This window comes from Lotus japonicus, chromosome 4 (genome assembly GCF_012489685.1).
Source record: "Lotus japonicus ecotype B-129 chromosome 4, LjGifu_v1.2".
Lineage (NCBI taxonomy): Eukaryota > Viridiplantae > Streptophyta > Magnoliopsida > Fabales > Fabaceae > Lotus > Lotus japonicus.
Genome location: NC_080044.1, coordinates 44,768,565 through 44,793,405, shown reverse-complemented (window position 1 = coordinate 44,793,405; position 24,841 = coordinate 44,768,565). Strand labels below are relative to the sequence as shown.

At 39.6% G+C, this 24,841-nt stretch overlaps 2 protein-coding genes across 2 annotated transcripts; one reads left to right on the top strand and one right to left on the bottom strand.

The window, feature by feature from the left end:
* Positions 1-1,437: 1,437 nt before the first annotated feature.
* LOC130712796 (uncharacterized) lies at positions 1,438-2,529 on the bottom strand. The gene has a single exon (XM_057562610.1). The coding sequence runs from the start codon at positions 2,527-2,529 to the stop codon at positions 1,438-1,440; it is 1,092 nt and encodes a 363-aa protein (XP_057418593.1).
* A 12,318-nt stretch (positions 2,530-14,847) lies between these two features.
* Positions 14,848-16,807, top strand: LOC130712795 (uncharacterized). The gene is made up of 3 exons (XM_057562609.1): positions 14,848-15,417; positions 15,493-16,050; positions 16,235-16,807. Exons 1-3 carry the CDS (start codon positions 14,848-14,850, stop codon positions 16,805-16,807), a joined length of 1,701 nt encoding a protein of 566 aa, XP_057418592.1.
* The last annotated feature ends 8,034 nt before the right edge of the window (positions 16,808-24,841 follow it).

Genomic DNA, 24,841 nt, shown 5'->3' with positions numbered 1-24,841 from the left:
CCCTGTCGGGCCGATTTTGACCTAAAAGTCACCGTCGCAGAACCCTAGCAATATTACTGTCAAAGTGCTCGTATCGTCGCGCTCATCTACGTTTAGAGGTTTCTAAGACTTAATATTGCTTCTAACAATTAATCACCTTTTTAAAAGGCTTAATATCACATATAGCACCAACAATTCACAAAATATTATTTAATATTATAATTAAAATAGTATGCCCTAAAACCGGGTCTTACAATACCACCCTCCTTAAAATAGTTTCGTCCTCGAAACTACTATAGGAGGACACACCACGCTTCCATTGCGCACTCTGATACTTTCCACGAATTTTCGGTCGTCTCGACGCATAGGTTTTCGTCCTTAGTCTCATCTTTCTCGTCTTCATGTGACATCTCTAGTGGTCTGGTTCCACATCATTTACACAAAGGGAATCTGTCTCTCCTTAACGTTCCTTTCATAGTCCAACACCAACTATCATTCCGATCACCATTTTCCAATATTAAGTTGATCAGGCTCAATATCCAAAAGATGACAATTAGAAAAATAACTGGTAAGGATGTTCGAGTTACTCACATTACACTGTCTATAACCTAGACACTCGTCGTAGAACCTCATGAAACTCTCCCGTAAGAACACGACCCAGACTGCCTCATTGTGGTCACACGAAAACAATAAAAATTTTAAGTCAAACAGGTGTTATGCTCATGCCGGTACACGCTGGTCGGCGTCCCGTCCAGGTGTTCCAAATGCAACATCAACAGCTCAGACACAGAAAAACAAATTTTCCGGACACCGAGCTCAAAGGTTCCATCCACCAATTCACTCGTCCAGTGGTTCCATCCACCACCTAGTCCATTCGACAGTTCCATCCACCATCTGGTTTGTCCGATCTATGGTTCCATCCACCATATATGATCGTTGGTTCCATCCACCAATCCCGTCTTTCCTGATGGTTCCATCCACCATCTCGGTCTGACCAATGGTTCCATCCACCATTCCTGCTCAATTGATGGTTCCATCCATCATCTCATCGATCTGACGATTCCATCCACCATCCCGATCAATGCACCCCGATCATTGGCTCCATCCGCCATCCTTTCTTAGCTGATGGTTCCATCCACCATCTTCGCTAAGTGAGGATAATCGAGAGTGAAACACAATCACACAAAACACCACAAAAACATAAGGAAGATAGTGACTTGGTCACCCTTTGACTCACAACAAATCACACACATCATAGTTAAGCAAACTTCTAGCGAAGACTTGGGTTGCAAGGAAATCTCTTATTGAATATCATCAAGAGGTTACATCTTGATTTAAAAGTTAAAACAAAAGGTAGCAACCGCTACAACATAGATAAGTGGAATACAATTCCAAAAAAAAAAAGGCAAAGCCTCAAGTTCAAAACAAAGTGGTGACAAGGTCACTAACAGAACTAGCCTATTCCCGAGCTAGCTCCCTGGTGTTCTCAACTTCGTCAACGTTCAGGGTGTACACTCGTCCTGCTGTTACCGGACGCCTTCCTCCTGCGGCATTCAAGGTTGCTCCCGCTTCAACCTTTGGTGCCTTGCAATCCCTTGCCACGTGTCCTGGCTTATTGCAGTTAAAGCACACTCTAGGGTCTTCCTTGCAGACATTAGCATAGTGACCCACTTTTCCGCACTTGAAGCAAGTCACGTCCTTCCCTTGGGCTTGGTTACCTTGACCTTCATGGGTTGTCTCATTGGATGTGTTCTGACCCATAACTCGATTGTTGCCTCGCTGGTAGTCATAAGGCTTCTTCTGAGGTTGTTTCCCTTTACCATGCCCCTCATAATCTTGATGGCTTGGCCTGATTGGTCCACCCCTTCCTTGCCTACTCCCTCGATGGTTCTTCATAGCCTCAACTTTTCGGGCCTTCTCGACTAGCACTTGGAATTGCCGAATACCCAGGGGCCTCACAGCTTCCTCAATGTCGAACCGAACCCCCAACATAAAGCAGTTGCACAGGTAGGGTTCGTCCACTTGCAGCTGGAAGAATCGGAAATGCTTTGATAACGCCTCCATCTTGGCGGCATATTCTCCGACAGACATGCTCCCTTGGTGGAGCTTCAGAAATTGTGTTTCCTTATCTTCTCTTGCGGTCTCTGGGAAATACTTGTCGAGGAATGCCCTCTTGAAAGAAGTCAAGGTAATCTCCACATTGCCTGCTTCCAAAATCTGCCTGGCGCTCCTCCACCAGTACTCGACGTCACCCAGCAGCATGTACGTAGCTAGCACCACCTTGGTGTCATCAGGGGTCTGCAGCACTCCAAAGATTTTCTCAAGTTCCTGGATCCAAAGGTCAGCCTTTTCCGAATCCGACTCACCACTGAACCTTGGCGGGTCCTGGCGTTTGAAGTCATTCAACCCCCTAGTTTGAGCCTGAGCTAGCTCCCAAGCCTGTTGCTGAGTCCTCTGAGTATGCTCTTCAGTCTCTCGCTGAGCTTGAGTAGCATTGTTGGCGGCAGTTGCAGCAGCTTGTTGTGCCACCAACTGGGCCAGCTGAGCCATGGCTTGAGCCAATTGTTTGTTAGATGGGTTTGTCGTGGAGGCATCTTTCAACCTGCACAAGTTTACAATCCAAATTCAAACTTCACTTCCAACAAGAGTCTTATAGTCTAAGGACTCCAAGGGTTGAGCATCACAGCAATGACGCTCCAGACAATCTCACAAGTCGATCAACCATCTTAGCAAACAAGTTCTACCCAACTCTCTCGGACTCAACTCACTAACCCAAAGCTCTGGTTTTCTCAACCAAAGCTCTGATACCACAATGTAACGCCCTGATTTCTCGAGGGTCACTTTAGTAACCTTTTTCCAAAAACGTGTGTAAATTTTAACTGAAATAAAAACCTTTTCGAAACATTGCTTACAAATAAAAAGTAGTAACTTGAGAAGTAGAGTGAATAATTCATTTTATTAATAAAAGTGATGACCCGGGTTTATATGATGTTTTTAGGATTTTTCCTTGTAGGTTTTGAGTCTTTTTCTTGTGTCTCATGTAGTGTTTCATGCATTCTCATGCATTTTTACTTTTATTTGTGCATTTGCATTAGTTTAGTAATTTTGTAGTTTTATAAGGGTTTTAGTAGCATTTTATTAGAGTTTAGGAGTCTTAGGCAATTTCCACTTGTTTTGGAGCCTTTGTGCAAAACTGACCTTTAACTTTCAAGATATTTTCCAAGCTTGTTCATCAAGGTTTCAGGTTGAATCAGCTGAAGAGGGAAGGACTAGAGGCTTGGAGAATTGAATGGAGGCTTAAAGAGGAGTAAAGAGGAGTTAAAATGAAGATAAAAAGGCTTTCCAGCGAGTTAAATGCGCATAGGCGTGCTCCATTGGCGCCTAGGCGCCAATTGCTTTTTCCAGGGTTCTGGAATTGGCGCCTAGGCATGCTTAATTGGCGCCTAGGCGCCAATTACCTTCCAGAGGCCATATTTCAGAATGGAATTGGCGCTCAGGCGCTCTGAATTGGCGCCTGAGCGCCCAGAACAGCTCAGCCTCGTTTATTTTTGCCTATAAATAGGATTTTAGTCATTTTCTTTGGGAATCTTGGATACTTTGTAAAATTCAGAGGTAGAGGATCATCTAGGAGAGTGAGAGAGGGCTTCCAAGCTTGTAATTCAGGTTCTTAGCCAAGCATGGCTCTTGCCATGCTTGGCTAATCTCTCTTCTTATGCTTTGGTTTTCATGTAAAACTTTTCATGTTTGAGTTATAATCTTAAGTTCTTTCCCACATGTTCTTCTTCTTTCCTTGAATCCCATTTTCTGAACATCAATCTAAGCTTGTATGCATGCTTGATTTATACTATTCTATAATCAGAACGGAAGTTTGTTATAGATTAGGGAACCGATTTGGGATTACCCCTTCTATACTTGCTACTAGGAATAGAGGAAGGGTTGGGGTTTGATGGCCTGAAATTGCATGATCTAAAACCTCATATAAATGACTAAGTACACAAGGAATTGGGCTTAGCTTTTAGTATGAGAGAATGACTTATGTGAGGAATCAATAAGTGAGTAACTAGGCTATATCATCAAGGAGAGATTCATGAGAACATGTGCTTAGAATGATGTACTTGAATTGACTAGTTGAACAAGAACCCAAAGCATGTTATTTTCTGAGTTTATGTTTATTTTCCCTTTTTACTACTTCGACGTTTCATCATTTCAATAATACCAACCTTCAAACTCAAAGCTTTAAACTGAATCTATTCACTCACAATCCCTGTGGTTCGATATTTAAAACCGGGTGGATTCGTACACTTGCGGATTTACCAACAAGTTTTTGGCGCCGTTGCCGGGGATTGTTTGTGATTTTTTGGTTTGAGTTACGAGTTTGAGGTAACGTCTACCTAAGACTCAAACTTAGGGCTGAATGGGAGACAACCCATGTTTCTTTTTTCTGTTTTACGTTTTGTTTCTTATGTTTTTTTTCTAGGAAATAAAATGGATACAATGGCGCTCGAGCGGTGGCAATTAGCACTTGAGCACCTTGTTTTCCAGCATTTGAAAGACCAAAGGAGAACACTTGGAAGCACTTAATCACTTGAAAGGAGGTTCTTTTCTTACTCTGAATTTTAGTCGATGCATTTTTAGCATATTTTTCTTTTATAGATTTTGTTTAACTTTTTTATCATGCATTTTGTTTTTATAGAGTCTTTCATACCTTGGTCTTTTTACCCTTTACTCAAATGATATGTTCCCAAGTTTTGCTTTCTCACATGATGCTGGTTTTGAAAATGTTTTTAAGTGGATACTTTGTGTTTTCTTTTGGGGAGTGATTGTATGTTTGGGAAAGAGAAGGAGAGACTTCATTCTTCTAAGTGTTATCTTGAGGATAGAGTTGATGTGAGTCCACAAGGGTCCATCTTTGACCCTTCACTATATAATTTCCCTGGAGGATCCTGACTCACTTGCACTTCTTGGTTCTGTGTTTCATTTCTTGGGTCCTCGAGTGTAGCTTTAGGAGACTTGCATTCTTGAGACTGGTAGGTTTTCTTGTACTTCAGAAATTGTTTTTATAACATCTTTTTCCCTAGTTGACCCTTTTGAGCCTTATGGAGATTTCTTTGTTACCTTTGTTATTTGGGCTGGTTGTTTGGTTGGAAAAATGGGGAGTTGTGGGTCTTAACTCTCAATGGAGCTAGTTTATAGAAAATGCAATTGTCTCTTGCCCCAAAGGAAAAAATTCAAAAAAAAATTCAAAAGATGAACTCCATGGCCGGATGGAGTTCCAAAAAAAAAGTCAAAAGAAAAAAATGAACTCCATGGAATGGGTGGAGTTCCAAAAAAAAAAAGAAAAAATTCTGAAACAAAAGGGGGTTAAAAGACTTGTTTGCTAAGTATCAATTGCTCTAAGCTCCGGTTTTCATGAAGGACCACACTCAAAATCTTGTGCAACCTTAGTCTTCCTTAAGGACCACCTACCATGTGCTTTACCTAGCCAACATTACAACCCTTTTGAAGTCTCAATGAATAATGCATTGTCAACTTTAGTTGCTCTTGAGGAAATGATTCTCAGAACCTATGAACTTGCTTGTGTGCTCAGTGCACTAAACAATTGTCTCATGCTAGGATGTTAGCTCTAAATGCTTCTCATAGTGGACTCTAATTCTTCTTTATCTAAGAGTAGCATGAAGTTGATTGTTGAATCTTTCTCTTGGAACTAACTGCATTTACTTGATCCCCCGGTTTTCTAAAAATGTATCCTTCTTTTGGCATGTGTGTTGGGAGACATTCTTTGTGCTTGTGGGCAAGCTAATCTTAGTGACGCTCGAGGGCGAGCTGTCGTTGAGTATAGTGGTGTGATGACCCGGGTTTATATGATGTTTTTAGGATTTTTCCTTGTAGGTTTTGAGTCTTTTTCTTGTGTCTCATGTAGTGTTTCATGCATTCTCACGCATTTTTACTTTTATTTGTGCATTTGCATTAGTTTAGTAATTTTGTAGTTTTATAAGGGTTTTAGTAGCATTTTATTAGAGTTTAGGAGTCTTAGGCAATTTCCACTTGTTTTGGAGCCTTTGTGCAAAACTGACCTTTAACTTTCAAGATATTTTCCAAGCTTGTTCATCAAGGTTTCAGGTTGAATCAGCTGAAGAGGGAAGGTCTAGAGGCTTGGAGAATTGAATGGAGGCTTAAAGAGGAGTAAAGAGGAGTTAAAATGAAGATAAAAGGCTTTCCAGCGAGTTAAGAGCGCCTAGGCGTGCTCCATTGGCGCCTAGGCGCCAATTGCTTTTTCCAGGGTTCTGGAATTGGCGCCTAGGCATGCTTAATTGGCGCCTAGGCGCCAATTACCTTCCAGAGGCCATATTTCAGAATGGAATTGGCGCTCAGGCGCTCTGAATTGGCGCCTGAGCGCCCAGAACAGCTCAGCCTCGTTTATTTTTGCCTATAAATAGGATTTTAGTCATTTTCTTTGGGAATCTTGGATACTTTGTAAAATTCAGAGGTAGAGGATCATCTAGGAGAGTGAGAGAGGGCTTCCAAGCTTGTAATTCAGGTTCTTAGCCAAGCATGGCTCTTCTTATGCTTTGGTTTTCATGTAAGACTTTTCATGTTTGAGTTATAATCTTAAGTTCTTTCCCACATGTTCTTCTTCTTTCCTTGAATCCCATTTTCTGAACATCAATCTAAGCTTGTATGCATGCTTGCTTTATACTATTCTATAATCAGAACGGAAGTTTGTTATAGATTAGGGAACCGATTTGGGATTACCCCTTCTATACTTGCTACTAGGAATAGAGGAAGGGTTGGGGTTTGATGGCCTGAAATTGCATGATCTAAAACCTCATATAAATGACTAAGTACACAAGGAATTGAGCTTAGCTTTTAGTATGAGAGAATTGCTTATGTGAGGAATCAATAAGTGAGTAACTAGGCTATATCATCAAGGAGAGATTCATGAGAACATGTGCTTAGAATGATGTACTTGAATTGACTAGTTGAACAAGAACCCAAAGCATGTTATTTTCTGAGTTTATGTTTATTTTCCCTTTTTACTACTTCGACGTTTCATCATTTCAATAATACCAACCTTCAAACTCAAAGCTTTAAACTGAATCTATTCACTCACAATCCCTGTGGTTCGATATTTAAAACCGGGTGGATTCGTACACTTGCGGATTTGCCAACAAAAAGCTTTGGAAGCGTACAATGATTCTTACAAATTACAACATAATGATTAAACTAGTGTTCGACCGCCCCCGAGCCAACACAACAAGAAGGTCTCTAGGTTAGGTTCGAACCCTATAAACAAACTCAGCTCACCCCCAAGTACAGACTCAATTATCACACTCAATACCCGACTCATAAGTCACGTGCCCTCCAAGGCCTCCTCCAGCGCTCGCATCATATCGTCTCGCATCCTCTGCTCTCGCCAATCTCATAGCTGAACCATAAGTCGCGCAGTCGATGTCTCGAGCCTTGCCGTCGTCCACATCAAGTAGATATAGGGTCGCATCTCGACTGATCACACGCATGCTTGTTGTCTAGGCGTTAAGCGCCCCAAACAACAAACAACAAACAAGCAAACAAGCAAGGGTCAACTTCTAACACACACACATCATAAGTAGGGTATACTACCCTATCAGTCACAAGTTCTTCACTAAGCTAACATTCACAAATATGGAGACTATATTAAGTTCTAAGGTTCACAAGTATAGGGAACTATCTCATAATTCTAAGTTTCACAAGTATAGGGAACTATCTCATAGTTTATTGTTAGTCAATGCTTGTGCACATGCATGCAGACGCTTTGGATATCTATAAGCCAATCCCTCATGGAAAAGCAGAACGAATACGACTCCACGATCGGGGTTGGACACCTCCAACGCACCGCTGCCCAACAGCTTGATGATCGGGGTTGGACCTCTCCAACGCACTGCCGTTTCATATTCGTCCTTTGTTCAGGTCCATCCCCTGAACGTCACCACTGACTAGCCCAGTCCAGGTCACCAGTCGTGGCCAACCAAACCCAGTCCAGGTCACTTGGCCCACCAGCCTCATAAATGTTCCAGAGAATAATTTTGAAAATTTTTATTTAATAAATTATAGGTTTTAAAATAATTAAATACATTTTATTTGAATAAAAACCCATTTTATTTAAATAAAACTCTAAAAAAAAAAGGGGAAAGGAATATTCCCTCATGGAATATTTTTAGAAATATTCCCAGCACCTCCCCATTTGGTGTGGCCCACGAAATCGTCCTTGCCGACTCAATTCGCCAACTTATCGCCCCTGTCGGGCCGATTTTGACCTAAAAGTCGCCGTCGCAGAACCCTAGCAATATTACTGTCAAAGTGCTTGTATCGTCACGCTCATCTACGTCTAGAGGTTTCTAAGCATTAATATTGCTTTTAACAATTAATCACCTTTTTAAAAGGCTTAATATCACATATAGCACAAGCAATTCACATAATATTATTCAATATTATAATTAAACTAGTATGCCCTAAAACCGGGTCTTACAATGTGTGTGTGGACAAGTAACTCGATGAACTATTCCATTATCAGCAAAAAACTTCATAAGAGGTCTGAATTCTCCCCCTCCATCACTCTGAATAGCCTTGAGTTTGTGACTAAACTGCAATTCTGCCATAGACTTGAACTGAGGGAAGCTAGTATAAGCTTCTGACTTAGCCTTGAGAGGATAGATCCAAGTATACCTTGAATAGGCATCAACACAGGTGAGGAAGTAATGATAGCCACAAGAAGACTGAACAGAGGCTGGTCCCCATATGTCCACAAATATAAGTTGCAGGGGAGAAGAATAGACTGAGGTTGATGTATGAGAAGGAAGCCTGTGAGACTTTCCAAGACAACATGCAGCACATACAGTGGTAGAAGGCTTAATAGGAACAACTAAACTACATTGTCTAAGGGCATGCTTGAGGGCCTCATGATGAGGGTGCCCAAATCTATTGTGCCATAGATCATAAGAAGAAGGAGCAAGTGCTTGACTAGCAGATTGCACATGCTCTTTATTGGAATGTAAAGCAGAAACAGAAACTAAAGAAGTTGCAGGAGAAGAATGCTTATCAGCAGTAGTAGAAGCTTGAGCAGGTTGAAAGTCATCAAAACTGTAAAGGCCATCACTGCCAAGCTGTCCTTGAAGAAGCAATTCAGTAGTTGCCTGGGATTTTACAAAACAGTCAGTTGGCCAGAACTCAAATAATACTCCATTATCTTTGGCAAATTTGCTCACACTAACAAGATTTTTTGTGATTGAAGGAACCAAAAGCAGTTTCTTAAGTGTTAAAGTAGTGTGAGGTTGTATAGGTGAATGTAGACTAGCTGTGCCAATTGACTTAATAGACACACCTTGACCATTGCCCATGAGGACATGGTCATTGATGGCAACAGAATTGGTGTCTGAAAACAATGTAGAATCATTGGTGATGTGATGAGTGGCTCCAGAATCAGGATACCAGCTCCCTGCACTTTGTGGATTGCTGGATCCTGCAAAGAATCCCTGAGGTACTGGTCCTAAGATTGAGCTAGTGTCAGAAGGAGCTATAGGTCCTGCAAGATATGACTGTGGAGGCCTTTGAGGAGGTTGTGAGGCTGAATGGTGAGCAGGAGAAAGTGCTCGCTGAGAATGCCAACCAGGTTGAGAGTTGTGATGTGGTTGAGCATTGGAAGAAGCATAGCCTCTAGGATAAAACTGCTGTGAATACCAGGAAGGTGCAGAAGGTCTTCCAGGTTGACCAAACCCAGGCATGGATGGGAAACCTGCCATAGGAGGAAACCCATGCATAACACCATATCCTGGAAATCAATATTGTGAAGGCATTGCCCCAGGAAAACCATACTGTGGAGCAAAACCTCCCATCTGTGAACTGTTAGATGATGCAGAGGATCTGGAAGTGTGTTTGTGATAGCAAATAGAGGCATCATGGCCATATTTAGAACAAATCTGACACTGCACAGAGTAATCTCTGCCATTGCGACCACGACCACGGCGGCCGCCACGACCACCACTGCGTACACCTCGATAATCACCGCCACCGCGATAATCACCATGATAATCACCACCAGAATCGTCAGCAGAGTGCGAATTTGGTGTTCCATACGTGCTTGCAGAGGATTGCGCAGTAGAGTGACCAGAAGAAGAAACATTAACTTGTGCAACATTCGCAATGATCAAGGAATCACTCGAGTTCTTCTCCTTAACACGATCCAGTCGCGCTTCATGACTGATGATCATGGATTCGACTTCGTTGAAGGAACACGGAGTCCCACAATTGAACACAAGAGTCGTAAGAGGACTAAATTCCTCAGGAAGACCATCAAAGATGAAATCCAGATGATCACGAAAGGAAACAGGATCGCCAATTGAAATCAGAGTGTTGATAATCGATTTAATCTTACGCAAGTAATCAGAAGTAAATAACGAACCTTTGGTGATGGATTTCAACTCAGATCTGAGTTGCGTCGATTGAGCTTGTGCCTTCGACTCATGGAAATCAATGATTTCATCCCAAACTTGATACGAGTGACTACAATTGACGACAATCGGCAGAAGCGATTCAGATAGCGATGAAAGTAACTAAGTGAACAACGCTGAATCTTGTTGTTTCCAAGCAGAATACGTTGGATTGACAGTATCAGACACGCGATCTTCATCAGAGAGATAGCGATCTGGAATCACAGGATTTGCAACAAATCGTTGAAGCTTGTGCGTGCGAATCACACCTTCGATCTGCTGCTTCCATGAGAGAAAATTTTTCTCATCAAGCTTGATGCTTATACAGTGAGAAAGAGACTTAGAAAGAGAACTCTCTGTAGAGAGAGAGTTTGCAGTAGAGGAATCACTGGCAGCCATGGCTATGGATCGAAACACGCTCTTGATACCATGTTGAGAATGAACCAAACTTAGAGAGAGAGAGAGAGAGATAGAGAGGGAAAACGGTTACAACTGAATTCTATTATATTATGAAAGGTAAAGGTTACACTGATCAGTATATGAGTATAGGGCCCATTAGGGTGGGCAAGTTATATTTTGGTCCACCGGTGGACCAGGCTTAAATACCGTTGGATTTAAGAATCTTAGAATATTCTTTATTTGAATGGCTAGGATCTGATGAATGATAAAAGGGCAAAAGTGCCAATACACATCTCTTCTTCTCCCTTCTCTCACCGGTCTGGTACCCTCCTCCCCCACAACCACCCCCTTTCGTTCTCAACTTATTTTTCTTTTCTTCTATGCAACTATGTTAAGCGGCGGTGGAGACGGTGCTCCGAGGCGGAACGTTGAGGCCCTTGCAGGTCTAGATGCTTCCTCTGATGAGGCTTCCGAAATGGGCGTTCGGAGGATCCAAGATCTATGGGTGTTGTTCGAAGACAGCAGAAGCTTGAAGACTGTACTGAACGCTGAATTGTGAGTGCAGGCTGCTAATGGCTGTTGGTGCTTTTGCAAGGTACCATAAGCTCTCTTGTGACAAGAGATCTGTACAGGAATTGCCTAGGTGATGGTTATAATTGAAAAGGTTCTTTAAGGGGCACTGTCAGGATAATAATTGTAGGAGCTGGTTGTTGCAACAATTTCTTTCCCCATCGTGTGTTGCTCATAGGTATTTTAGGATCAGGATATTTCCTTTTTGAAAAGGTTCCTAAGAAAGCCAAATGCTTTGGGTTGTATACTTTCAATCTAATAACATTTGATCTTTCAAAAAAAAAAAAACAATTGGTCTTGATTTCATGTCTGCTTGCCACCGCCATGGACGTCTTCTCCAATCTCCCTTGACATCGCTTTCTTCCTCAACTTTGTTGATCTCTTTCTCTAGTTCGTACAGATCTGAAGGAGAGATGGAATATTGGGTGATTGATTTGTTTATGAAGAAATGAACACAAGATGGCTGGCGTTGGCGGTGGACCGGTGGCTAGCTGGGAAGAAGTGGGAAGAAGAAGAAGGAGGAAAGAGAAAGGGAAAGATAAAGGGAACAGGAAAATGGGAAAGGGAAAGTCAAAATTACCCCTGGTCCACCGGTGGACCAAAAATATAACTTGCCCACCCTAGTGGGCACTATAGTCTTACATAAAGACTATTGTAATCTAACCATTAGTTAACTAAGCAAGATAGTTGACTAACTAACTAGTCTATTACTATATCCCTAATAAAACTCAACGTAATGCACATAGTCAGCAAATCAATTAACTAGTTGATGAATAAAAAAGACAAGGATAACCAACTGAATTCGAAAAAGTGTAGAAAAGGCAATATATTCGAGTCGGTTCCTGGTACTTTCAAATTTTCAATTATCTTCTGGAGTGATCTTTCACTGTTATCTCCCCCTCCTTTATAATAAGTATCTTGTCTCTTGTGATATAATAACAAATCAAAGCATCTTAATTTCAAATATTGACCATATGAGAATTTAATGGCAAAAGAAATCTGAAACAGATCCTTTTAGAGATGTGGCCAACACACCCACTAGCTAGGAAGAGGAGAGGTGAGCAGTCAGGTCAATGCAAATTTGGATGACCCAACTAAAATAAAAACAAAGCAAAAGGTTAATAGCACTGTGACCTGCCTTCCTCCCTAATTAAGTGCAACTTAACCACCAATCCAATTGAAACCAAAATTGCCCGGCCCTTGTGCTTTCTCATAGATAATAGATAATGAGTGCCCCCCCCAAAACTCATCCACAATGTGTAGTTCCAAAATTTTAGAATGAATTTTTGAAAGTGCTTGTGGTTGATAATTTCATCCCTAGAAAAAAGAAATACTTTCTACAGAGAATACAGTGATCGATGTTTTATTTGATATGACTAATTTAACAGACATTTTACATAATAAAAAATTGTGAGAGTAGCTTTCTAGAAAGAAAAAAAAAATTGTAAAAGTATTTTCTAAGTCCTGAGACAAATTTGCCAACACCCAACACTTTCCATAAACAATTTGACCATTCACTCTAAATTTAACAAAATAGCAATACGATTTTTAGTTTAAATTTTACATGTCTCTTTAGTTTATGTATTCTTTACGAGAGGTAAGGTATGTATATGTACGTACCACTTAAATTAATTGTGGATATTTTTATCTAAGTGATAGATTAGTCTTGCTACCACAATTCATTGAGATTTAACTCTTCTTAATTGATTCTTTTAATTGAAATGGAGTTGTTTTAGGTTCAGAAAAAAAAAATATAGAAATGTAATTTGTCCTTTTCGATAATCAAATGATATGCTCATGACTTTCTCTCATGCATTAATAATCCCATTTACATTACACTGTACTAAATGTATAACGCACGCTGGCTGTAACGTATTTGCACCTTAATTACCTGGACATTGCATGGCTCTAAATAAAGCTTTGATTTGAAGCTAATTAATCATCTAACTAATCACTTACAGCAGTACTATACAACCACTACAAAAAAATCAACATTTTGCGGCGGTTCTGGGAGCCATTTGCCACGGTTGAAACCGCCGCAAAACGTATGCTGAGGCGTTGCCGCAGTTACGAGCGTCGGGGAGGCGTTCTGCGGCGCTTTTGCCAACCGTGGGAATAACCGCCGCAGGTATATAGCGGCGCTTGAAACCGCCGCAAAGTGTGTACTTCATTCTGCCTCTGTCCTGCGGCGGTTTAAACCGCCGCGAAATACTAAAATGTATTTTTTCAACCCTTTTACAATGGTTCTTAATTAGATAGCCAACAACTAAAATAAATTTTTCCAACCCTTTTACAATCGTTAACGAGTGGACAGGACAGAGTTGTCAGCTTATGAAAGTCAACCTGTGCTGACTATATGCTTTAGACCATTTCATTGTAGCCTTGTAGTCCCTGATGCATGGGTACGACCGTTTTGGCCGCGTACCCGTACCGGGTACGTACCCGGTACACATACGCTACGGGTACGCGTACGGTACGTACCCGTTATAAAATAATAAGGGTTACGGGCCAAAACGACGTCGTTTTGGCCTTTTTTTTATTTTTTTTTCCTAGCTCAAAACGACGTTGTTTTGGCCTTAAAAAAAAAAAAAAAAAGAGAATCAGAACCCTAAATCGCGTGAAAAGAAGGAAACCCAGCAAAAGAACTCAAGAAACACGAGAGAAGGAAACCCAGCAACCACCGTCGTGCACTCCTGCGCCGTCCTCTAGGTCTCACCGCCGGCCACCACCGCAGGTACCCGCGCTCCTCCACATCATTTTTATGTTGCTTTTTTCCTTTCATTTGTTCTTGCTTTGCTTTGTTGAATTTGGTTGAATGGTTGATGCCCTGATCAATTTTGATTCTGTGTATTGCATAGTGGTTGAAGCTTGTCAATTTTTTGGTGGGTCTTGCATACAAGCATTTTTCGGTTTAGAAAGTTCCATTTTGTGCAAGTTTTTAAAGCTTGATTGGATTCTATCATGTTGGCATTGTTTCCATGTGCTTAAGAATCATGGCTATGGCTTGAGTTTGTCTTGTATTCTTCATTTTTCCCGTTTTCTATATTTTGCATGCATTTTGGCCATATTTTGGCAGTAAGCTGTGTTACTGTTAACATATGAAATCAAATGACATCTTATTTTTCACATTAATTGGATTCCCTTGTTCTTTGTTAGGTTGATAATTTGATAAATGTCTTCTCAAAGTTCAAGCGGCAATGCTTCAACTGCGTCTAGTAAATTTTCCTGTGGAGTTGTTCCGAGTAAAATTCCCCTTTGGGGTTATGTCATTGTAAAATCAAATAAGGCTGGTGGACGTGGGAATACATCTTGGACTTGCCACTACTGTGATACTACATTTAATGGTTCCTATTCTAGAGTGAGGGGTCACTTAATTAGGGTACCACAGTAAGGGGTTAACTTTTGTAAGAAAGTCTCAGATGATTGCTTTGAAGAGATGAAACAAATTGAAAGGGAGGCAGTTGAGAAAGAAAAACTTGTTCAAGTTCCTTTACCGACGGGAACTACAAGTTTGAGACCACCCTTGGATGATGGGAGCAAGAAACGGAAAGGAGGAGCATTAGAAAAGGCATGGAACAATGAGGCTAGAGATCAATTGACTAGTGAAATTGCTAGATTCTTCTACTCAGCTGGTTTGCCCTTCAATGTTGCTAGAAATCCATATTTTGTGAAAATGCTCAACTTTGCTGCAAACTATACTATATCGGGCTTTGTTCCACCTGGATACAATTCTATTAGGACTACATTGTTGCAAAAAGAAAAGGCCAACATAATGAAACTACTTGAGCCGATCAAAGATACTTGGCTAGAGAAAGGGGTGAGCATAGTGACCGATGGATGGACAGATGTGCAGAGAAGACCTTTGATAAATTTTATGGCAATTTGTGATTCAGGACCTATGTTCTTGAAGTCTGTTGATGGATCTGGTGAATTTAAGGACAAACATTATATTGCACGGAAGATTTTGGAGACCATTCGTGATGTTAGGCCACTAGATGTGGTCCAAGTAATTACTAAAAATGCGCCAGTGTGTAAGGCTGCTGGTTCTATTATTGAAAGTGAGTATCCGCATATCTTTTAGACTCCATGTGTTGTTCACATATTGAACCTTGCACTCAAAAGTATTTGTGCTCCAAAAAATACTGATGCTAATCAAGTTGCCTACAAAGAGTGTAGCTGGATATTTGAAATTGCTGATGCTGCTCGTTTAATTAAGAACTTCATCATGAATCATTCTAAGCGTCTATTTATGTTTAATCAATTTGTGCGCTTGAAGTTGCTTGCAGTTGCTGATACTAGGTTTGCTTCAACCCTCATCATGCTTAAAAGGTTGAGAGATTTTAAGCATGGTTTGCTATCTATGGTTATTGATGAACAATGGTCTAGCTACCAAGAGGATGATCCTGTAAGGGCTACATTTGTGAAAGAAACAATTCTAAAGGATAGTTGGTGGAAGGAGGTTGATTATATTCTAAGCTTTACTAATCCCATATATGACATGCTTCGTGCTTGTGATACCGATGAATCAACATTTCATTTGGTTTATGAGAAATGGGATTGCATGATTGAGCAAGTGAAGGTTGCAATATTTCAGCATGAGGGAAAGGGGCTAGATGAGTATTCGAGTTTTTGTGAAGTGGTGCATGGCATCCTAGTTGATAGATGGACTAAAACTAGCACACCACTTCATTGCTTAGCTCATTCACTTAATCCAAGGTAAATTTAACTCAATTTTTTCTTACATTTTGCATTCTACTCTTTCTTTGATGAACCAACTAACTTTGACTTGTTCATTATACTTTCTATAATAGGTATTATTGTAGGCCATTGCGGAAGTTCCAAATAGGGTACCACCACATAAAGACAATGAGATATGCATTGGAAGAATGCAATGCGTAAGAAGATACTTCCAAGATGCAAGGGAAAGAAATGAGGCATTTCAAGAGTTTTACAACTTCTCAACTGGGGCTGAAGGTCTTGACCGATTTGATTGCTTACAAGATAGATGGGATCTCAAGCCAAAGGTTTGGCGGATCACATATGGTGCTGCACTCCCTAAGCTTCAAACCATTGCCTTGAAACTTTTTTCTCAACCATCATCATCTTCTTCTACTGAGAGAAATTGGAGTACTTATTCCTTCATCCATTCATTGAAAAGGAATAAACTCCATTTTACAAGAGCTCAAGATCTAGTTTTCATACATACAAATCTTCGTCTTCTCTCAAGAAAAAGCCAAAGTTATAAGGAAGGTGAGACAAAAATGTGGGACATTGGTGGAGATGAATGGGATCTTGAAGGCTCTAGTATTCTTGAAGGTGCTTCCCTTTCCCTTGATGAGCCCGAGTTGCAGGCTGTTCTTTTCATTGAAAATGAGAATGACACCGATGGAGTTTGAGAAGTTTAAATTTGTAATTTTGGTGGTTGAAGTGGCTTCTCTTTGGTGAACATTTAGCTTTTATGTTGTTGTGGTGTTTGAACAATTATTTGGTTTTATGTTGTTGTGGTGTGGTGTTGAACAATTATTTGGTTTTATGTTGTTGTGGTGTTGAACAATTATTTGGTTTTATGTTGTTTTGTTGAACAATTTAATATTATGTCTTGGATGTTATTTTAATTAATTATATTTATCTTCTTTTTTTTTGCATAATTTATTTATATTTAAATATTATGTATAAAAAAATATACATATATCTAACGTACCCGTACCCCTATTTTTTCAAAAATCGCGTACCGCGTACCCAATACCGTACCCGTACCGGGTACCGTACCCGTACCCGTGCAACACAGCTTGTAGTTGTAGGTATAACCCGCTAACAAGATTGGTTCAACACACTACAACAAATAATGGATTTTGCGGCCACTTTTTAGCGGCGGTTGCATCAACCGCCGTCTCTCCTATTTAAAACATGATAGTTTGTGGCGGTTGGCCTTGTCCGCCGGTAAAAGTTTTTAGTTAACGGCGGTTGAAACTGCCGGTATGTGTTTTCTTAGCTTTGCGGCGATTTAAACCACCTGTATCTGTTTTTGTTACTCTAGCCTTTGTTGTGATCTGTTTATATAGTTTTGGGTATATACCTTGTCTAATAAGGAAAATCATAGTGGACTAATTGAGTATACTTTCATGCCATGAATTGTGTTTTTCTTCAATGTCCATCACATGAAAATGGATTATGGGTATGGTGCTATGCTATCAGCTCTTTTGTTTTTTGTTTTTGCCTCAATTTCTCACTTCCTTTTCTGTTTTAGTGACATGTTCATTTCATTATGTTTGAGATGTTGTGTTAGATGATTTACTTCTTGACTGTCAATAAGAAGGAAGAACACTTCATTCATATTTTGAGAAGTGGTTAAATGTGCTGTCTTTTTTTTTATATGTTTGAATTCGAGTTATTTCTCTTTGAATCTGTGATGTTGTTCCTGACAAAAGAGTCTATAAATGCTATGACCTATACCTAGTTAATATGTTATATACATAGGAAAGTGTCAAAATAGATGCTAAAACTTCATTTATTATTTGTTCAATAGCACTAGTATGCTCTTTTGATTTGTTCATGAAAAGTTGAGGATAACAACATGACTGATAGAAGGTCTGAAAACTGGAACTAGTCATTTCTCTTCAAGTTTCATAGCACTGTTAAATTGTGTTTGTAAACTTTGAATAATGTGTATGTGTTGGATGTCATATTTGGGTTTGAATTATTTTATACTTAGTGTTCTACTACACAATACTTCTGCAAGTATTTAGGTTTGTTTGAATGGATTTTTTGTGGTACACATTTTTTTTATGTATGGATCAATTTATTATGTAAGCAAAATTAGAAAGCTGGCTAAAAAATTGCAATTTTAATTTTTTTTTTCAATTTTATGGAGATATAGCAGCGGTTCAAACTGCAGTTAAGTTCACAACATTAATAGCGGCGGTTGCAACCGCCACGAAATCCTTAGATTGGATGCGTTTATGTGGAGACCTTAGCGGCGGTTGGAAGCGCCGTAAAATAATTTGGGGCTGTTTGTGTGATGGTTCTACCAACCGCCGCTAAATCCCCTGGCGACGCTCAACTCCGCCGACACTCTGATTTAGCGGCGGTTTTAACCGCCGCCGGTCCTACTTACGACCGCCGCTAAAGGCCTGTTTTGTTGTAGTGACATGATAAGATCAAATTCATATACACCTCTACCATATTGTGTCACCTTCATTTTCTATCTATTTTTCTTTTCTCTATTAATTACATGGGTTAAATATGTTTTCCGTCCCTGGACTTTCATCGGGTGCCGGTTTCCGTCCCTTGCTGGAGTAAAAGCTAACTTCAGCCCTTGAACATAAGGAAAATAGTTGGCTTTCATCCCTGCAGGAGTGGTGGCGCTGACCACCGTAGCCACATGCCACAGCAAGCTGACGTGGTCAATTAAAAAATACATGTGGCTTTTTTTATTTTATTTTTCAAATTTTAAATCACTAACAAAAAAATTTTTAAATCACTAACAATATCAGAAATCTAATTAAATTTAATTCTTAAAACTAATTTAATTTTTAAATTAAGTAAACATGACTAACCTAACTAAACCCAATTCCTAAATCTAATCTAATCACCCTCTAAAAAAAATCTAATCTACCACCGTATTTCATCTTCTTTTTTTTTGCTTCATCTTCTTCTCCTCTTCTTCTTCTTCTCCCATTACCCATCATCAGGAGATCCACTACCACCATCGTTTTCCTTCATCTCCTCCTCTTCTTCTTGCTCATTGCTTCATCTTCTTCTCCTCTTCTTTCGTATTACCCATTTTTTCTTTCAAGACCCACATGAGGCTCTCTAGACCGGATCTGGTTAGGGTTTTCAATTTTTTTGGAGTTTGTTGGTGGTTGGAGGTAGTGGCTAGGCACGGTGGCTGGGTTTTGCAGGAAGAAGGAGGACGAGGGTTAGGGTTTGTTGGAAAAGGGATCTAACCAGCAATTTGGGATTCTCGCTTCATAGCTGCTGATATTGGCCTTCTCTATGAAGATCTGATTTTTGGTTTGTCTTCTTCTTCCCCCTCTGTTTAGATCTGATTTTTAGTTTTCCTTTTCTTCTTCCCCTTCTGCTGGATTTTGGGATTTTTGGGTTTCAGTGAAAGTTTTGGTCTGGGTTTGGGATTGCAGTTGCCATGGGGTGGGGATGGGTTATGGGGAATGAGGGGTGGGGGCTGCGGTGCGGGATTTGGTTGGGTGGTGATTTTTGGGTTGTTCCATAACAGAGAAGATGGTGGTTTCTGGGTTGGGATGTGGAAGATGTAGCATGTTTTCTAGGTTTTGCGGTGTTCTGGGTTTCGTGATTGGGTTGATGGTTTTTAATTTCTGGAAGGGACAAGGGATTGGGATTGGGGTGAGGGAGAGCGTGGGAAATGGGGGATGGAGGGACGAAGAAGAAGAAGATGTTGATGAAGATGAAGAGATGAAAATGTCAGATGAACATTTTTATTTTATTTTTGTAGTTAATAATTTTTATGTGATATCATTAAAAAATAATAAGTTTAGATAATTTCATAATCAGATTAGATTTTTTTGAAACGGAATTGGATAATTTAATCAGATTTAGTTATTGTTAGTGATTTTAGATTAAAAAAGAAAAGAAAAGAAAAGCCACATGTATTTTTTTAAGTGACCACGTCAGCTCGCCGTGACATGTGGCTACGGTGGTCAGCGCCACCACTCCGGCAAGACGAAAGCCAGCTAGTTTCCTTATGTTCAAGGGCTGAAGTCAGTTTTTACTCCGGCAAGGGACGAAAACCAGCACCCGATGAAAGTCCAGGTACGGAAAACATATTTAACCCTAATTACATCAACATATCTTTAACCTTTTCTTTCATTTCTTCATATCTTTCTCTTCCTCCACCTCTTCACACCTCAAACAAAAGACGATTATTCCATCAAACTAGATTGAGAAATTTTGTAAAAAAAGACATGAAAAAGAAAACTGGATTTTGAGGCTTATATATTATTTCGAGGTTATCTTTGAATATTCGACTATTGGATGACATCACCAATGCCCAAATAAACATTAACACATGCTACAAAATTAAACGTGGATGAAAGTTTTTTTTATTAATTGAGATGAAGATTCGTTTACCTAATTCATTAATTAGTTCAGGCTTGTTACATGGCAGAGAGAAATTCTAATTTCCCTTAATTATGCATAAGAATATTAGAATTTGTGAAAAATAATTCTATCTTAAAGCTAGCTTGGAGGTGTTGATTATCTTCTCATATAAAAGAATGATCTTGATCATATCTCAAGGTAATTTTAGACTTCTCACTAGAGATATGACCTTAAAATTAAAGTGCATTATCTACTTGTGTTTCTTCTGCTTAACCAAATCAAGGAGAAGATTCATCTTTGCCTAAGATAATATATGAAGCCATTTCGAACCCAAGCAACCGGATCCGGCCAGAGTGATCTTGTTGAAGGAAAAGTTGGTTTCAGAATAAATTGGAGTGCTGTAACATCAAATGAATTAAGTGATCACATATAGCAATGTGATTAGCATGGGCCATTAGCAATTTCCCATTACATTGGGCACACAATCATCATGATGTCAAGGTGTACAGTGAGTTTTATTTGATTAGATAACCACTAATAAAAAATGGACAAACTATCCAAATGTTGCTTCTAAATTATACGCAGGCAACAATGGATAAATGTTTAGCAATTTATCCTAAGTATATTTTGTTCATAAAAATGTATGAATTCACAATTGAAACAACTTAAAGTCTCCTGTTAGTAAAAAAAACACCAAATTAAATTGCACCGTAATGGGGAAAATGTGCACAACATAAAGAAAATTGAAAATTTTCCAATAGTTGAAGGCATAATGAAGGTTTAATTGAAAATCAATGACCCTAATCTTATCTTATTCCACTATAAAAAATTGTCACATTTATGGAAGACATCAACTGTGTGTCAGTGGTTGCAATCGTCGGAATGGGAGGGGTAGGTAAGACCACCATTGCCCAGATTCTCTACAATGATGTGCGGGTGAGGAGCCACTTCCATTCTAGATCATGGACCTGTGTTTTGGAATCATCAAACATAGCTGAGATAACCAAAAATGTTTTCGAGTCATTCACACGGTCTCATTCTGATGTCTCCAACTTGAATGTGCTACAATCCGAGTTGACTTATATGGTGGCTTGTAAAAGGTTTTTAATCATTTTGGATGAGTTTTGGAATTAGAATTTTCTTGATTGGGATGTCTTCTAATTTCTTTTTCTGTTGGGACACCTTTTCTGTTGGGACACCGGGGGAGCAAGATTATTATCTCCACAAGTAGCCAACCTGCTGCGGTGACAATTTGCGCCGATTTAATTCATTCCTTTTTTGTTTCTAACAAATGAAGATGTATGGAAGTTGTTCTCATTTCACGCATTTAAATCAGGAAACCAAGATGATGAGCATGCAATCATGACACAAATAGGCCAAAATATAGTTAGCAAGTGCAATGGATTGTGTCTAGCTATAAAGACACTCAGAAGTCTCCTAAGTTATAAGGATTCATGATGTTGCCAAGTGGAAAGATAAATCCACTAGGAGGATATGGGAGTTACCAATGGACCAGACCAACATCCTTCGCACTTTGAGATTGACCTTCAGTCATGTACCTCGTCATTTAAGGTCTTGCTTCACTTATATATTGTTCCATATTCCCTAAAGGCCATGGAATAGATAAGAGGGACTTGATCTATTCATGGATTGGTGAAGGTATCTTGTCACAATCGTAAATGGGGAGGAAAACGGAAGACGTAGGAGAACAATGTTTCCAAGAGTTACTATCTTGGTTAGTATTTCAACAGTCAGCTCAAGAGACATATACCATGCATAGTCTTATCAATGACCTAATAGAGTGTTATGCTATTGAATTCTATTTCAAGCTAGAAGAAAATCATCCAAGTGAAATCACAAGCAATGTTCGTCATTTGTCATATCTACAAGGCATACGTGATACTTCTAAACATTTTGAGATCTTCTATGAATTACAACATCTTAGGGACCCAATTCTAAGGTACAGGACCCTGAATCAATTACTTCTATGGTTGCTCATTTATTACAAAAGCTGGAATGTCCGCGTGTGCTATCTCTCTCTCTCTCTCTCTCAATACCCAATTCTCACATTTCTGGGCTCTATTGGAAACTCAACTCACCAGAGGTATCTGAATCTCTCTTATTTGTCTACTGGATACTTTTTGCAATTTGTACAACCTAAAGACATTGTTACTGTTAGGATGTCGGCTTCTCACCACATTACCAACGAAAGTGTCAAATTGTGTCATCTTGATATCAATGGAATCGGTGTGAAAGGGATGCCTACAAGATTTAGTAAGCTCAAATCCCTCCAGATGTTGATTAGTTTTGTTATTAGCAATGATGGTAGGGAATCAAAAGTTAGTGAGTTGGGATAGCTTTTCGAACTCCATGGAGCACTGATAATTCTGAACGTGCAAAATATAGTTGATGAAAGGGAAGCCTCAAACGCAAGGTTGTGGAGTGAGAAATATCTTCACAAGCTTGAATTTAAGTGGATGACTACAACTAGTAATGTACAAAGTCAAACTAGGGCACTCGATGAGCTAGAGCCACATCATGATGTTAAAACACTTTCAATCAAAAAATTTGGAGCTCATAAATTTTCAAATTGGATGGGAAGCTCTTCATTTTATAGTATGGTGTTTCTACACATTGATTACTGTGAGAATTTCTTGTCATTGCCATCACCTGGACAATTTCCCTCCCTCAAGGAACTCACCATGGAAAATATGACAAAGGTGAAAGAGGTAGGTTCATAATTCTATGAAAATGTAAAGGTATAAGGTTTTCATGCATTGAGGTTATTATTATCTCGAGAAATGATGCAAGGAAATCAATGTCTCCAAGAAATGGTTATAAGAATTGCTCATCTCTCCTCACCTTCTCTAGTGATGGCTTCCCAAGTATTCTAACATCTCTTCAAATTTATGAGTGCAAGAATGTACAATTATTCAATCCTCAAAATTTTCAAGAGCCTTAGTCCAATCCTGCCATTGAAGTTTAGTGGTTAACAAGTTGTTGTGGTTATATCACGTCTTTTCAATTATCCCCCCCCCCCAAACTTCAAGATTTTCTTGTACAAGATTGCAACAATCTCAAGTCTATTACATTTCAAAATATTCACCAATATATTCAAAAATTGGAACTGATTATGTGCTCCAAGATGACTAAACTTCCTCAAGGAGGTTTTCCTACACCCCAACCCGAGTCACTTTTTATCAGCAAATGTGCTAATCTCCCGACTTACATGGGGTATTCAAATAATGACATCATTGAGTTCTCTGCATCTAAAAGAATTACCAATTCTCTATTTTCTGCAGCTCACAAGGATCCAGTGAAGGTATGAAAAACGGTAGAAAGGGGGGGTTTGAATAACGTTTTCAGAATAAAACTTCCACCTTAAGATTTTGACAAATCTTTCGAGAACAAACAAGGTGCTTAAGATAAGGGAATAGAAAAGCACACAAGGATTTTATCCTGGTTCACTTGATGAATCACTCAAGCTAGTCCAGTCCACCCGTTAAGGTGATTTCTTCCCTCTTAGAATGAAGGCAATCCACTAATCAGATAATTGTTACAACTGCACTTGAAACCTACAAGTGACTAACAATACACTGACTTAGCTCACACTAGGATTCACTCTCTTAGTCTTCTCTAGGATCCGATCAACCTTGATCTCCTAAAGGTACTAAACAACTGTTTAAGAAAGATTGTCTACAAAGAAATTGCTTCTCAAAAGCTTATAATAAATACAGTGAATTCAATGAAGAAAGAATGCTTAGAAGATTTGAATATAGCTTGCGCGTGTGAGATTCTTCCAACAACATCTTTCAATCTTCACCCTCTATTTATACTCCAAGGATTAGGGTTTGAACACTGCATGGGAATGCTACCGTTGGAGGGCAGATCTGGAATTTCCAGCTTCTGCTGTGGCTGAGAATGTTAGGTAGGTCGTCATGATAGTACATTTGCTTTTTTACCTTGGATAGTGACTTGACCTTTAACCTAGTAGACTTCTGATCAGAGGAATGCTTCATGTTGGAACTTGTGAAGCTTGTTGATCAGAGTCAGAGGGAAGCATGGATCTTCTGACCGTTGTACCTTCTGATTCTGAACTCAGATGAGAAGTACTTGGTCTTTAGAGCCATTTTGCTTCTGGACTTCAGAGTCTCCACTTATCAGCTTCTGGATCTTCAGAGTCTTCTACACCATCAGAACATCTGAACCTTCAGAGTGTCTAGGTTGTCAGAACGTATGGATCTTCAAAACTTCAAGTGAGCTGAGTCCTTATCAGAGCTTGGTTGACTTCAGATCTTCTGAAGTTTTTCTACTGTTCAGATTGAACATAGAGATTGCGAAAGCGTTGCTTGGGT

What these genes read in the sequence shown, in the direction of transcription:
- LOC130712796 (XM_057562610.1), bottom strand. Translation starts at nt 2,529, where the DNA reads ATGGCTCAGCTGGCCCAGTTGGTGGCACAACAAGCTGCTGCAACTGCC.
- LOC130712795 (XM_057562609.1), top strand. Translation starts at nt 14,848, where the DNA reads ATGAAACAAATTGAAAGGGAGGCAGTTGAGAAAGAAAAACTTGTTCAA. An exon ending in GGCCACTAGATGTGGTCCAA is followed by an intron (nt 15,418 to 15,492) that starts GTAATTACTAAA and finishes CATATCTTTTAG; the next exon opens with ACTCCATGTGTTGTTCACAT. An exon ending in ATTCGAGTTTTTGTGAAGTG is followed by an intron (nt 16,051 to 16,234) that starts GTGCATGGCATC and finishes GTATTATTGTAG; the next exon opens with GCCATTGCGGAAGTTCCAAA.